General features: G+C 42.1%; 1 protein-coding gene across 3 annotated transcripts in view; it reads left to right on the forward strand.

The window, feature by feature from the left end:
- Nucleotides 1–15,858, forward strand: part of gpc3 (glypican 3) — a 125,484-nt gene that overhangs the window by 75,970 nt on the left and 33,656 nt on the right. For all 3 annotated transcript variants that reach the window (XM_008419714.2, XM_008419717.2, XM_008419715.2), the window contains exon 3: nt 8,817–9,502. In XM_008419714.2, the coding sequence (XP_008417936.1) occupies nt 8,817–9,502 (686 nt within the window). The remainder of the gene's footprint in view (nt 1–8,816; nt 9,503–15,858) is intronic.

Here is a 15,858-nt window from a genome sequence, read left to right on the forward strand (position 1 = left end):
GTGTCTCGCAGCTCTGGCGCTGCTTGACTCCGTTTGCCTTTGAATGCAGCTTCAAAGCCTGCCTCGCTGAATGTTTCCCTCCACACGATCTGGCAGCGTTTCCTAACCCCACTCCACCTCCTCCTCCCCGTTCCTTCTAGCTCTCTGCTGAGTGTGTGTGTGTGTGTTTTCAGTACACTTTTCCCTCCGTCCTTCGCATCTCACTGTGTCCTCCAAAAGCTGCCCTGACTCAACTTTGACCTGGGCAGGGATGGTAGCGCCGGAAATCAATAGCGTTGATGGCCGCTGACAGAAACATGGCAGCATTTATTATTATTATTATTATTATTATTATTATTATTATTATTATTATTATTATTATTATTATTATGTATAATTTTTTCTGCGCAAACGTGAATGAATTTTATTGGGATTTTGTGTAACAGACTTGCAGAAAATGTGCATATTGTAAAGCGAAAGGCTACATAGTTTTTAACAAATAATGACCTGAATGTGGTGACGTGAGTTAATACCTCGTCGATAGAAATGCACTGATTGCAGTTTTCTGGCCAATTACCGATCTTTAAAAAAACAGACCTGCCAATTTTGATTTTGGCCAATGCCAATATTTATTTTGTCTGAAATGTCGCTAAGTATAGCAAGAAAGTTGATGAGTTGGTAACAGTGGGGTGAATATTGTTAAATGCAAACGTGCAGACATGACCTGGTGGGCGGGGCTAACAGTCAAACCTCTCATAGCAGAGATAAAGAGGAGAGTGGTTGATTTTTAGATCTTTGCTGAAGTAGATAAGATTGGTGGATAAGATGGCTTCACATCTAAATATCGGCCGATCACCGATCTCCCAAAACTTAGGAAACAGAGATCAATTTCTTGGTGCGTCAACTTCCGGCTACAGCTGCAGGTCTCGTAGAATATGTCGTTTTACACTTTTAGAAATAAAGATTTTTTTTCCCCTTTTCTTCTCTGTGAAATAGCACATTTTTAAGTCTTGCCCCAGCCTCTGAATGACTCTTTATCTCTACTTTGACATACGAATATGTTTTGTGTTTACTATTATGGTCTTTTTGAAAGGTGATCTTACGGGTCTTCCTCCAGGATGGTTCCCCCATCTGTCAACTTTTATCAGCTACCCCGTTTCTGCTGGTGAACAACATCCATCCAGCATGATGCTGCCACAACCATTTTTCATGCTGAGATGGTTTTCGGTCATCAACCACACGTAGCATCCTCCAGAGTTAGCACTGGTCTCTTGGCTGCTTCTTTGACTCTTTCTGTCCATGTCAGTTTCAGGTTTTCTTTAGACGTTTCTAACGTTTCTTCGCCTCGTATTCTCCTCCGTCCCTCTTCCCCCAGAATCGTTCAGTCATTTTCCTTTCTTGATGCCGCCGCTGCCGTGTGCAGTTGTTACGTTTCTCCTTCAGGAAAATGAACTGAGCTGGGTTTATTTAGGGGTATCAGAGTGAAGATGGCTGAAAACTTTTTTGTTGTTTTGTTTTGGGGTTTTTTGCACTCTACAATTATGTTCAACTTTGTGTTGATTTATTACAGAAAATCTTGGCAAAAACAAAACTGATATATTTTAAAGACATTTCTTCTGCATCGAATTTGTGAAAGAAATATTTTATTAACAGATTAGAGTCTTATTCATTAGAACAAACTCTCACATGTTGTTTGGTGAGGTTTGTGTTTTTACGACGTAAAGCACTTTGAACTGCACTTGTTACTGAAATGAGCTATACAAAAAACTTGATTGATACGTATTAAAACTTACTTATTTTGAGTCTTTGTGTGTTTTTTAATAACAGCCTTTACACTGATTTCGCTCCTGCTTCCTCATCCTCAGCCATGTTTTCCAAACGTCAGGAATTGCACCGTTTCTTTGTCTGATTTGCCTCCCAGTGGCTCCATGTAGCATTTTACAATACGCTCCTCATTACTGATTTATATTTAATATTTTCCTTTTGAAAGACAGTATGCCTAAATGAAAAGCGAGTTTGAAACGTTTTGCATTTAACAACTCAAAGGAATTTCTTTGATTTGTTGCCTGTTTTATAAAGTCACCTAAAAGAATATAAATTCATGTTGGGGGAAAAAAAACACACACACACACACACACAAAAAAATCAAGACGTGATGAGTTAAACACCGAACGCAGAGAACAGCGGTGAGGAAACCTTCGTCATTATTAATGAAGCCGCGTCTGAGTCGTTTAGGAGGCGGCAGGTCAGGATGTAAAAAAATTTAAAACGGCCAAACGGAGACCCAAAGAAAAGGTTTGAGATCCAACACAAAGACGAGACCATGAACGTTCCTCAGGTCTGGAAACAGAGAGAAGAGTCTGGACCACTTAGACGCTGGATAATAAATACTCTGTTGGACTCTTCGCACATATAGAGTTACATTTCATCATCTGAACCCTTTTTATTTTATTTCGTTATGGGCATGTGGTGGTTTAGTGTTTTAAGTGAGAATAAATGCCAGAAATGTCTTAATTTATTTTCTTCTAGAAATGTTTCTCAGTTGTTTATTTATATTTCATGAATTCCTCAGTGTTGTAGAAATTAATGGTGATGGCTACATGAATCATTCAACATGGTGTCCAAACGTTGTTAATCATATCACTGAACTATAAAATGATAAAAAACATTTTCAGATTCAGATCCCTGACCTTTACAGCACGTTGTGATGTCACAGACTTACGTTTCCTAAACAGACATATTGGATGAACTGGACTGATTAGACTTGAGAATTTAGATCCCCACCCCCTCCCCCAGTATTAATTTTTCAGTTTGTTGTTTTAAAAAAAATCAATTTCTTCATGCTTAAATTGTCTGACAGCAGGGAGAGATCAGATCTTCAGAAAATAAACTGAGGCAGAAGAAGATAGGTTTGCTCCCCTACTTTTAAAAGTGGCGGACAGCCGACCGCCTGCTCCGTTGTCGAGGTTGGACTGTAGCGGGAAAAAAAACTAAAAAAAAAAACGAAACGAAAATAACCCTGAAAATGACGCATTATTTTGTAAAAAAAAAAAAAAAAGTCACATTCCTGAGTTTAATAGGAAAAAAAATCGGTTCAGTCTGTCTTGCTATGATATTTTTTTTTCCTTCAGAAACTCAAAGGGTTTCAGTTCAATGAATAAAAAGAAAAATCTGTGTGTATGCGTGCGTGCGTGCGTGCGTGCGTGCGTGCGTGCGTGCGTGCCTGCGTGTGTGTGTGTGTGTCTATCTGTCCTTCCACCTGACTCACACCTTTACCTCCAGCTACGGTTTGCCAAATGTTCGCCCACGCTGTCACCACCTGGCTGCTGCTGTGCGCTGTGATTGCAGTGTGTTAGTGTGTGTGTGTGTGGGTGTGTGTGTCAGCTGACATGCTCTCTAACAGATGGAGTAACCTAATCCGTGCTTCATTTCTACCCCGCTGTCCATTGGCCCTCACGGTCCACTGGTGATGCTATCTGGGCCTTACGGGCATCCTGTCTGCTTTGTTCCTGGAAGGGGACGGCCTTGCCCCGCCCTCCTCCACTCCGCCTCCGGCCTCTGGCTCTCGGACGCACAGCCGTCGAGCCAGTCTTGGGTTACTAGGTAGCCCCGGAAAAATCCGCGCCTCCAGAGTCATCGCTGCTTCTTTTACAGACRCTCTCCTCGGCCGTGTGTTGGGAGGTTTTACTCTTCYTGTTTTCACATCATGGGCTGAACACGACACGCCAAGAGATTTGAAATRTTTGGGATATTGTTTTATAACTCAGCATTGCTTCAMATTTCTCTGAGCACTTCTATTGCGAAGGTAAAGGAACATRGGAGATGCGACCATGCATAATAAAGTTGCACACATTGCAGATGTAGCCACACTCAGTTCTAGCAACAAAAAAACCATGAATATAGATGCAAATTTCAGGTTTTATTTGTTAAAAACATTAATATCTTCCTTTTTCACTCACTTCATGAGCTATTTTATTCAGTCACATAAAATGCAATAAAATACGGTATTTTTAGGGCAAGTGGTTGTAACGTAGCAGAAACAAAAAAGTTTAAGCTTTCCAGCTGTCAGACACCATTCCTTAAAATGGACTATCCGTCCGTCCATCCATCCATCCATTCCAGTGTCACCTGGAGGTGAAGCTCCATCAACCAAATGAGTTGCTCTCGTTGGCTTGGTAATTTATTGATGTTTTCCTCTCCTGTGGGATAATGGGAGTACGAACGACTGATGGATGTGGCAACACAGAGCGTGTCTGTCTTCACAGCGCCGACCGCAGACGACGGTCAGTCAGGGGCAGTGAGAGTGACGCTACAACGAGACCGACAGACTCTTCAGTGTCATGTCTGATAATTAGAGAGGCCTCGTATAATACTGTATCAGTGTCGAGTTAATGTGAAAGACAGAGTGATGGGGTATTTGTTGATGTTCATTGACGGCAACTTATTTCATCCAGTTCAGTTTGACGCATCGGTCGCCGAATCAGGATGAACATGTTGACGCCTAGTTATTTTGGTCCAGTTTCTAATGCAAATATTTTATTACATTTGAAATAAGACTAAGCTAACTTACAAGAAACTTTTCAGCAACACATAGGAGCTTATTTTAAGTGAATAATTCCTTAAAATTGATGAAAAAGTGCTAGCTTAATTGGTGGATGAATGAATTTGTACCATGGGAAAAATGTTTAGTTCTAAGTTAAATAATCTGCCAATGGAGCTAATACGTTGTCAAAAATATTAAGGAATTATTTACCTAAAACAAGCCTCTACAGCTTGCTAAGTAAAGTACTTGTAAGTAAAGTTTGCTAAGACATTTGCACCAGAAAGAACTCCAAAATTACTCATTGAGATTTTGCGTTTTTTGCAGTGGCAGGAGTCGAGCGCTGGAGATAATATATCTGCAGTTCTCCCACAACATGTAATTACCGTGAGTGAAAAACGACAAGATGTGCAGAAACACATTAGGATAGCAGGCATTCACAAAGGTAACGTCACATGCATAAATAATATATCAGCATGTGACGAAGTACCTGACAAAAACCGGATTATGTCTGAGGATCTGATAAGGGCGGTAAGCCGAGAGGCCTCGGATCCTCTGAGTAAACATTAGTCGATGGCTGCTGTATCCCAATGAAGGTAAAGTAGGACATTCAGCGTTTCCCTCCGCCGGGTTCGGCTGATGCGGCTTTGACAAGGAGTGGGGTTTATCGGCGGGCGTCGGTCCACCTCTGGCTGCTAATTTTAAGCCCGGCCCTCGTGTGTGTGCTCCGTCTCTTAACGGCGTGGGGCTCTTGACCTCGTGTGGTTGCATCCAGCATGTCACAGGTCCCTGACACGCGGCCCCTTTCCCCTCCATTAAACGATACCTGATCCCGTGGAGGCTTTCACCGATGACAGTGAATGAGCGCAGGAAATGGGCTCACAATGGCTCTCACCGTGAACCCAGTGAGTCAGAGCCGTTGAAAGGCATTTATGAAGAGCCCTCTAGTCTTTCTCTTTACCATTGCAAAGTGGATATAAGAGATGTTACCGATAGTGGCTTAATTACATGGCTTTGCTGGAATAGTTTTTTTATATAAATGTGAAGGAGAAGAAGCAAACGGCTTTAATTTCAGCCTGCAGTTTTCAATCGATAACCTAATAGGGAAAAAGACGTCTCCTCATTTCCATGCAGGAAAATAAAACTTTGCGCTTCCAAGTAGGTCTTTTAGTTTTGCGTGTTTGAGCCTCTCGCTCTGCTTTCTCGTCTCGGTGGGAAATCTGCACATCTGTCTGTTCAGCGATCACAGAGGGAGCTGCTTCCAGACGCAGCGGGGCGGCCGAAGCCTGGGAAGCCAAACAGATGTGAGCTGCTGCCAAACATCCTCCCAGTCTCTCCTCCACCTTCTCGAGTCGAAACGAGATTTCAGTCCTTCTTAGGAACACGTACAAGTAAACCTGCAACTGGGGGAAATTAAACGCTCCACTTAAAATGGGGGAATCTTTTGCTTATCAGTGTGTGTCAGTGAGAACCAAACATGTATGATGTGTGTGTGTGATACGTCTGGGTCTGTTCTTAACAGTTTGCATGAACTGATACCAAGGAGATGGACTTCACAGAGGCCTGATGCATCATGTCCAGGTGCATTACTTTTCCGTCACGGTCTCATTTTATGTTTCTTTTTTTTTTTTTTTTTTTTTTTTCATGGCAATGCCTCCCAAAAAACCCAAATCCATTAAATTTCTGTTTTGTGATTGCCAAAACTGACTTTTTTTTTCTTTTGCGTTTCCTCACAATAACGTACTGATCAGTTTATGCGGCACAACCGAATACTGAAAGTCTTTCTTATGGTTGACATCGTACTTTCTGCTATAATATAAGGTTTTTTCATTTGTGTTAATATCTCGTGTATGAGATATCTCAAGTCTTATATCTTTTCCTTTGGGATGGAAATGCACCATGAACTTATGTGCAAAATGCAAAAGCAAAACAGGCCAAACATGGGCTTACCATCTCTATCCGTCTCTTCTAAGATATAAACAGAAACTTTGCGCAAGAAGGAAAGAAATAAAAACTACATCCAAACTATTTGGACTAATTCTGAGTTATTATCTGTGCTAAAGTCATATCTGAACTTTTTATTGTGTCTTTTTTGTGTTGGTAGTCTGAATGGTTTAAGGGTCGTTTTATGTGCAGTTCCACCTCAACCTGACACAAACACACATAAACATGCAGTCAATAAATTGATTTCCAATCAGTTTTTTGTACCAAAGAGTTAATAATATATAGGGTTAGGATTTTCACTGAGGTTCTTTAAATGTGTATATATTTTAAATTTGTGACTGTATAGAAAATAGACTAGGATCTATTTAATTAGAAGGGAACGCAAAAGAAGAAATTTTCCCCATGTCCTGTAGGGGGCTCTGTACTCTAGAGGTTATATCTATGAGGCAAATTAATCTGAGTCTTGGATGCCTTGAGTTTCACTTTCAGGTTCAACCAGCCTTGATGTTAAGAAATGTTATTATTTTCGTTGTTGTTAGGGTTATTGATTAGGTTTCAGTTGTGTTTTTAGCAACAGAAATAGATTTTTTAAAAATCTGTTACAACCTGGTGATCAAAATGTGTACGATATAGTGCAAAATTATTCACTATTATTATTATATCTCCCAATGCCTCTAAAATGTACAGCAGGCTCGACACGCGTACAAGATCGAGCTTCTCTGCAACCAAATATCTCATGTGGATTTGATTTGAAACAAACAAAAATGTGTAACTGCACCCTCCTAGCGCTCTCTGGTAAATGTAGCGGAGGACCTGTGATGCTGTGGGCCGATTTTTCTTTCAGACTTCCAACAAATCGATGACCCGATGACCGGTGGAGAGAGGCACCAGCCCCCTCTGCGACCTCGCCAGCATCAGCGCGTTAGATAATGAATGGATGGACGAAGATCCTATAAGTCTCGTTGGACCGTGTGCCGTTGCAGCTGATTAACCGATTTAAAACACATAACCTGATCAATACGAAGGTGGATCACCACCTCAGTCCACATACAGAAAACCATTCCTAAAGAACCGAAAAGACCTTTAGAGGTAATGACTCTGAGCAGGCAGAAAGAAGAGGAGTGGTGACCGATCTTTGTTTTTCTGTCGCTCTGCCTCTCCTGTCTCTGTCTTGAGTCCAAAACGTAGCAAAACCGAAAGCTAGAAACAACATTTCCCTTCTTCTTCCCAGAGTTTATTTGTGATATCAACCCCGTAACTTCGAAGTTAAATGAAATTTCCACTTCCATAATGAAAAACTGATATTAATTTCAGATGTCTTTGAACTTGCAAGCCCCCCCCCCAAAAAAAAAAAAAAAACATATTACAAGTTCAACATAACCCCACCAACAAAGAGAGCTGTCGGATTGTTTCTCAGGGGGTGGGGGGAGGGTTTCCCACAGAGCCCTAGAACTCTGCCGAACAGCCTCGTTTGACCCCAGAGAAACCTGACAAGAAAGAGATGAAACTGTCCAGGCAGGAAAACCAAATGAGAGAGATGAAACGGCGAGCACAAAACCCGAGTCCGTCTAAACGTCACTTCAACCAGTGTTTCCGTCCTCAAAGAGCAGTTTGGCGGCCGCCACTTTCGACAAAGTGATTAAGTGGCCTCGCTGTGGCGTAAATGGGATTTCAGGCATCTGTAGCCATTCTCCGGTCCAAAGATTCATTTCACCGACTCTCAGCTCCCCTGCTAGGTTCAGTAATGGAGCTTTAAATCCCCTCTGTTGCTGGGCCCTCGGTCGCCGCGCCACCGGGTTGATGGCTGTGCGCCGCCGTCTCGTGCCACCTTGTTGATAAGGCTTCTCTTTGTGAGTGGAAATGGCGCTGATTTTTTTTTTTTTCCCCTTTAAAAAATATCGACAATGCAACCCCTCAGTTGTTCTGTATGCCTCTCTCCCCTCAAAGAAACTCTTCACGGCCAAACAAATTTATCGACCTAAATGCTTTTTCTTTCACACAGATTTTCTTTGAGGGTGCTGTTGCCTACTTGTTTCAAGTTGTCATGCATTAGTGCAGAGTTTTTCCCTTCTTTTTTTTTTATCTGGACATGTAGAAGTAATCCCTTAAGAGAAAACAGTGGATGAAGAAAAACCGGGTAAATCGAATAAGAGTTGGGAGAGTGTGTGGTTTTTATCCTGTGATTGTTGAGGAGGGAGAAGCATCTTTCTGTCTTTTATATTTTATGACCTGTATTTCTGACAGTTCGGCACATCATCTGTAAACACATGGGGCGCGTTCATTTATCACGTGGATGATAATTGGCTTCGCCTCAGTTGACTGGTTCTCGTTGTGCTCTGTCATTTCCTTGCAGAGGCCTTCGACCTGGTGCTGCGTCACGGCCGTAACTCCACTCTGACCGTGCTGAAGGCGGAGTTCCCGGCTCTCGTCCCTGGAGCCCAGAGCTCCGTGGGGCAGCTCTTCCTGGACATGTCGCTCTACATCCTTGGCTCCGACTCCACGGTGGACCACATGGTGGCGGCGTTCTTCGGCAAACTCTTTACAATCACATACCGCCGGCTGCTGGGCGGCGGTTCTTCCGCCGCGTCCGAGGAGTGCGTGCGGGGAGCCTGGAAGGACTCCGGAGCGTTTGGGCCTTACCCCAAGCTGATTATGACCCGCCTGTCTCGCTCCCTCCTGGCCACGAGGGTCTTCCTGCAGGCGCTCAACCTGGGCATAGAGGTGGTCAACACCACGGACCATCTGCGGCCCAGCAGGGACTGCGGCCGGGCCCTGCTGAGGTTGTGGTACTGCCCGCACTGCCAGGGTATGCTCAGCCCGCCGGCCTGCAGAGGCTTCTGCCAGACGGCGATGCAGGGCTGCCTGGGGGGCGCCGCCGAGGTTCAGCCCCACTGGAGGAGCTACATTGACGGACTGGGGAAGCTGGCAGGCGGCATGAGAGGGGAGCAGGATATGGAGGCCGTCGTTCTCAGGCTGCCGTCGCTGATTAAGTTGGCTCTGAAGCAGGCTGTGAACGCCCGCAGCCGGCTCAGCGCCCTGGTGAGCATCATTCACTGACACACACTAGTGAGCCGTCACACTGACAGCAGCTCTGACTAGGAGGAACATCCCCGCAGGTTCTCATTTACATCAACATTATCCTCAAGACTTAACTGTTCTTCTGGCTTTTGTTGTAACGTCAACCACTGAAAATACTTGGGCTCATTATAGACCAGGTTTTGAAAACCAAATGTGTGTCACAGTGATGGACACAGCTTTAGTTAGTGGGGATGCACCGATAAATCGGCCAGCTGATTTATCGGCCAGAATTTCCTCAATTTTGGGAAATCTGTGATCTGCCCGATACTTACGTGTGAAGCCGATCGTTTCTACAACTCAACCACTGTCCTCTTCTGCTCTGCCGGGAGAGATGGTTGACTGACAGACCAGCCCATCAGCTAATATCTGCACATTTGTAGTTAACAACAGTCACCTCACTGTGACCAACTCAATGACTTTATTTCAGACAAAAAAAAAAATCAGTATTGACCAACGTTGGTATCAGCAGATCAGGCTTTTTACAGATCAGTAATCTGTGCACCGCTAGGTTTGTTCCATTTGCTGAAACCCCAGAATGTTATTCTATACATTCAATTTCTATTCCCATCCGACCCTTGCTGGGTGGCAATGGTGACCATGACAGTCCAGTATCCCTCTGGAGACAGACACCAGCAGTCAGGAACACCAGACAGCACAGATACAAACATTACTAACAACCATCAACACACACATATACACACACCTGAAGGCAATCAAGACTTGAACAAAAAACATGCTTCAAGGTAAGAGCGCTACCTACTTCAAAACGACTCTAGAAATATAATTCAATAATAATAACAATGCTACACAGGTTTTCTATAGCCCTTCCAATCAAAACAAACAGAAATACTTTTCTTTACTCAATCAAGGGCTTTGACAACAACGTAACTCAATACGTGCTGCTTTCAGGTGATAGATGGCATTGTGAAGCCACAGATTGAAAGAAATGTCGCCGTGTTCCTCATTTGGTTGAATTTTATGAAGGCGTTTGACTCGGTTGACCACACCACACTGGGTAACACACTGCATCCCACTGGCTGACTAGCAAGTTAGTTTCCACTTTATCAGGTCAAATATGGTGTGTCACATGTTTTTTCTCCCATCATGCACTGGAGTTGCTCAGAGCTTGACATCAGGACCTCTCTTCTACATGGTCCATATAAACTGTCCTTTTTTTAAGTTGACACGTTTTTATCGTTTGTCTCTTTTGAAGTTCTAACTCCTGATTTGCTTTGGGATGCCTAGGTTGTTCAGTCTAACCTAAGACAACATATATTAGAGCTACAGACGTGCAAGAGGAAGTTTATGATGTTCTCAAATGTGAAAGGGGCTCACAGTGAAACTCTGAGATCTTATATCATCTTACCTGTCATTGTTTGAGAAGCTGAAACGTGATCTCCCCCCCCCCCCCAATTCAGGGTTCCCCTCAGTAGATTATAAGCCTGGTGGGCCACCAGGCTTTACTTACAGTATGCCCCCACCAGACTTGGCATTGTTAATGTATCTTAGTTTTTTGTAATTGCTGCAATTTTTTAAGATTTTATCGTTTGTGTTTAGGCATTAATCTTGCAATCTTCCAATAATGCATAGCTATCAGGCGATATTTTCAAATTTCCTGTCAACTTAAAAAAAAAATTAAGACAAAAACACGACTGGCGGCTGGATGAATGACTGCCCTAACACCCTGAGCACCGCGCTCAGCAGGTTTTCTGGGGGAAACCCAGCTGAAGTACCTTTTTTCTCTCTCCAGATTAGCATTTTCCATTTTTGTTTGTTTATAGTGAACTGCTGTTTGAACCAGTCCTGCACTTAACCATCACTGTGCTATTGCTAGCTGGCATTGCTAGCTGTGGAAATGACGCACTTTACAAATCTCTGCATGTTGCAGSTAAATATCCCATCTTTGTGTGTTTGTAGACTTTTTCCCTGTGTGTTTATACGAGCCAGAGTTCAGTCTGAACCAAACTAGAAAGAGGCGCTTTCAGACATGCAGCTGCTCTTTTACTGAAATAATTTACAAAAGGACCTGAAGCTGTCAGAACTGGTTTCCATGGGGAAGGCTTTTTAAGCCTTTTTAATGAAGCAACAGAATATTTTTACTCGGTCAGTGTAATGTTGCTAATTTTATTCATTCAGCTTTGTTTTCACACTTGCCTTAGCCATTCAATTATTTACACAGAAAATCAGATCTACTGCTTCTCCAGTAGATGGATACGCTTTATTGTCTGTACCAGATGAGAAAGAAATTCTCCTTTGACACGGTTTCATTACAACATAAACATCAATAGGAATATGACTAGAAAATTAACCCACATTCAATAATAAGTAATTGAAGAGCCAGATAAGGCACAGTAATCATCATAGTCATATTTGAGAACTATAATTAACCGTTTTGAAAATCTTTTTCTCCAGTCTTCCTGATGTGCTTGATCATTATTCATTACTTGTATTGTAGTTTTAGAATGTGTAAGAGTTAAAACAAACATGAACAGCAGAGTATTAGAAGTTAGCATAGTTAGCGCAGCTAGCACCTAAATGAAGCACTGACAAATCTGAACATATAGAGCAAAGTTCAGTTTAAAAACGTAATTGATGCTGAAATAAATAAGTTTAAAGTGGCAGTGTCCTCTTTGAAGAGTTTCGCTGGTTTTGCGACCTAGTAGCAGTCGGGATTATCGATCTACGCATTCATTGATTGAAAAAAACATCAGATTTTTGGTATTTCTAACCGGCTGATCGCATGACTGAGCAGATGGATGGAAAAATCGGTTGTTTCAGATCAAACCTCAATTTCTTGTCACTCATAATCAAAGATAAACAAATAAAAGAGTGACAAAAAGAAAACTTATGCATGATTAGAATCCAAGTCATTTAAAGTTATGTTGTAGTAAAATACTTGGAGGAATAGAGAGAGAGTTTCAGGAATCATAATTCAGGGTGGGTTGTGATGCAGGAGTATCTTGGAGAGAGGATGGTAGACGTGCAACGTGCTCATTAGTTGGTGTTCTGGTGAACTTGCGAGCAGCGGTAGCCTGAGCTAATAGAAGGTTATTAATAGCTTTTGTGTGGCAAACTACAGAGAAGAAAATTACAATAATCGGAGCAGCAGTGCTGCCGGGTGTGAGCATTTCCCCAAGACAGTCGATGAAAGTGGGAAGAACAGGGGGCAAATATCGGTGTCTTTTCAAAACAAGAAAATGTCGTCAGGTTTAAGGAGATTTTTGGCAAACTGTCTCTAAGGGTGGATTTTCACCAGCCCTGTTTGGTCTGTTTTAATCAAACTCTAGTTCACTTGCTTAGAAATAGAAAGTATGTTTTGTTTGGGAAGGTGTGAATGTGCAATTAAACTCTGAAGTGAACTCTGGTCCGCCTACAAACCTTGGTCTCGGTTCAGTTGAAGGGAACTCTGGTGAAGTTCGAATGCATATGTGGCCAAGCAGACCAGAAACCACTCCTAAAGAAGGAAGCCAACTATTCTGGGTAGATACAGCTAAAACAAAGGTGTCTCTAGCTCATGGTCTTTCACCAAAGACATTAGAGAAGTTCTACAACCGCTAAAATCTGACAATACACCACTTCTGTTTTTACGTTCTGTGAAGAAGGAAGTTGCGCTCAGTGTCTTCTTCTGAGGTTTTCTTGTTGTCTCCTTCAGTGGTTCTTGATGCAGCGCAGGCGAAGAGGGGAACAGGTTTTTAAATTGGTTTGGATTGTCTGACACAGTGCATTGTCAAAGTGAATCGCACCAACTAAAAATGTAACAAACGTTGCAAGTTTGGTCCAGAATTAAACCGAGTCTACCGGACCGTAAGGAGTGAAAACTCCCTAAATCTCTGCAGAAGAGAACCAGACGAAGAAATCACATAAAACATGTTCATAACCTGAAGGCTGCTCGTCCCCGCAGCATTGATCAGATGCATCTTTCGTTTATCTAACATATATAAAGTATTTGCAACGCATTACATTACCACATGTAAGCCTTTGAGACGTAAAAACACATGAAAGAACCATAAAAAACAGGTAAAGGATAACAAAAGAAAAAAACAATCCCTCTAGTTGTTTCTACAGACAGGTTCTCCCAGCATGTCTTGTTCAAATCTGTCTGTTACTCATAAGCGGCAGTGACCCGTAATGTGCAGTGTGATAAAACTCTCTGCGTAGTTCGCAGCCCTCATGCGAAGGCGGAGAGGCGAGCTCATAAAATATGAAGGGCCTTGTTCCCTTCTGGAGCCACAGAGCTTGGATGTGCTCCTCGCTCCTGTATATTTGCTGAACTTTTCACTCTCGCGCCCCGAATCCCTGCGGTGACCAGGTTTCCACTCAGAAGCCATCATTTATTAACACACAGGTTGACCTCACTTACTCTGCAGCAGGAGGGAGCGCTTGTATCTGTGAGTAGCAGACCATGGCGGGGCTGTTTAGCCTGCTGTTTGGGACTCTCATTTAAATTTAAACCAGTTTGACGTGCGCGTCTGTTCGACGGCGTGGCGGACTTCACGTTTTGTTTGTGGAGTCTGTCTGCTTCCTGTGTGAGCTTTGAATGTAGCCACTTGGTGTCATTCCAGGGAGCAGAGGCGTTGTTTTCCTGCCGGCTAATTTTGCCTCACGAGCCGCAGGAGATTGAGCCAAAATTAGACCACACCTGGATGTTTCACCGCAGTCGACCTGTTCATCGAGACGATCTGAGTAAACTTGAAGCTGACGAGGACCTGCTGATATGTAAACAAGCTCTTGCAGAAACGTCACTCTTTGTTTTTATGTTTTATTAGCGGTTTGTTGCAGTGGAGGAATGTAGTTTTGTTAAAAAGAAAGAAAAGGTAGAGGAACTACAGCTCACCCTCTTGTGGTGGCTGAGGGAAATCACAACTTTACGTTAGCAGCGGCTTTATTTTAAAAATGAGATTTTCATTAAGCAAAGGTGCTAGCAAAACATGCTATCAGTAGCTCTGTTCAGTTCAAGGACAGAAATGACAACAAAACATAAATGAAAATGAATCTCTACTTTGTTCTTTTGCTTGTTATGTACAAGCTAATATTGTTACTGTAGCCAGAGCCGGCTTGAGGTTTACCGAAGCTACTTAACAAACCAGCAGGGGGCGCCACCCCCTGAATGAACAATTTTAGATTTTCTGAGTTTTTGGTGAGAAAAAACTCAAACCCAGAAGTCAGTATTCAGTTGGAGAGAAACCCCTGTTTCATTATCCAATACGGCTGCCACACATATTAAACAGGGCAAAAGCTACATTTACGAACTCTTTATTTGCACCTTTGCATGTAGTTTTGTATTTTTATTTAACCAAAGATAAAATTAGAACGAGTATTATATTAATATAACATAATAATATTGCTAAAGTATCATGGGTTGGATGAGGCCAGGCCTAATTGGAAAGAAAATGAGCCAACATAATGAAAACTATATTAAAAATATTAAAACATTGATCGTGTGACCCAATAGTTAGGAGGAAGGCATCATTTAATAAAGTTTTGTAAATGGAAGACCCTCAGAGGTATAGTGTTTTAGATGCTTATTTAAAAAATAAATAAATGTTTCACTCCTGAAAGTGAATCATAACTTTTATAAGAATCGTGTTTAGAGCAGATATTTTTAATTATTTTAATGTATCAGTTGTGCTCGGAAAGATTTTATGATTCTGGAGGAAGGATTCAGGTTTTTCTTCCAGGTTCTTTCCAAACGTTAACACTCGCTTCCCAGGTCCACTAAAAACATTCTGGTGATATCGTCATTTCCTAAACGGTACAGTTTAGCAGTAATTTCTAACAATTAAAAAAAAGTTATTGTACTGATAAACTGTGTTACAACAAATAAAATACATTTACCCCGCAACTTACAAACACACGGGTTACGTTGAGCCACATGACAAACTTTATATTATATGTTTACACTTGTGATTGTATGAAGGAATGCACAATATCTTGAGATACAGGCAGAGACATAAATTAGTGACCAAACTAAGGTTTCCTTGATGTAGGGATCCTACGAAATGGCTCATCTTTCCCCAGGATCCTCTCATGTTTTACAGCCATAAGCTTCTCTACATGTTTCTGTACTTTTTTAAGGAACTTTTTGTTTTGTATCTTTATTTTTTCTGTGTTGTTTTTCATGTCCACTTTAAGAGGCTTGAAGTGACACTTTGAACTCGGTTCATGTGGATTTGATTAAGGACCAGCTTTGTTCTCTTTATTCTTTGTCATTTCCATACAAAGCAACTATTGATCTGCAGATCAATAGACAGATCTATATAAATATATCACTCATGTTTCTGTCCCATGTTTGCTCGACGCTAAGTACCGGCACTTAT

The sequence above is a fragment of the Poecilia reticulata genome, linkage group LG10, assembly GCF_000633615.1.
Source record: "Poecilia reticulata strain Guanapo linkage group LG10, Guppy_female_1.0+MT, whole genome shotgun sequence".
In the NCBI taxonomy this organism is placed as follows: Eukaryota; Metazoa; Chordata; class Actinopteri; order Cyprinodontiformes; family Poeciliidae; genus Poecilia; species Poecilia reticulata.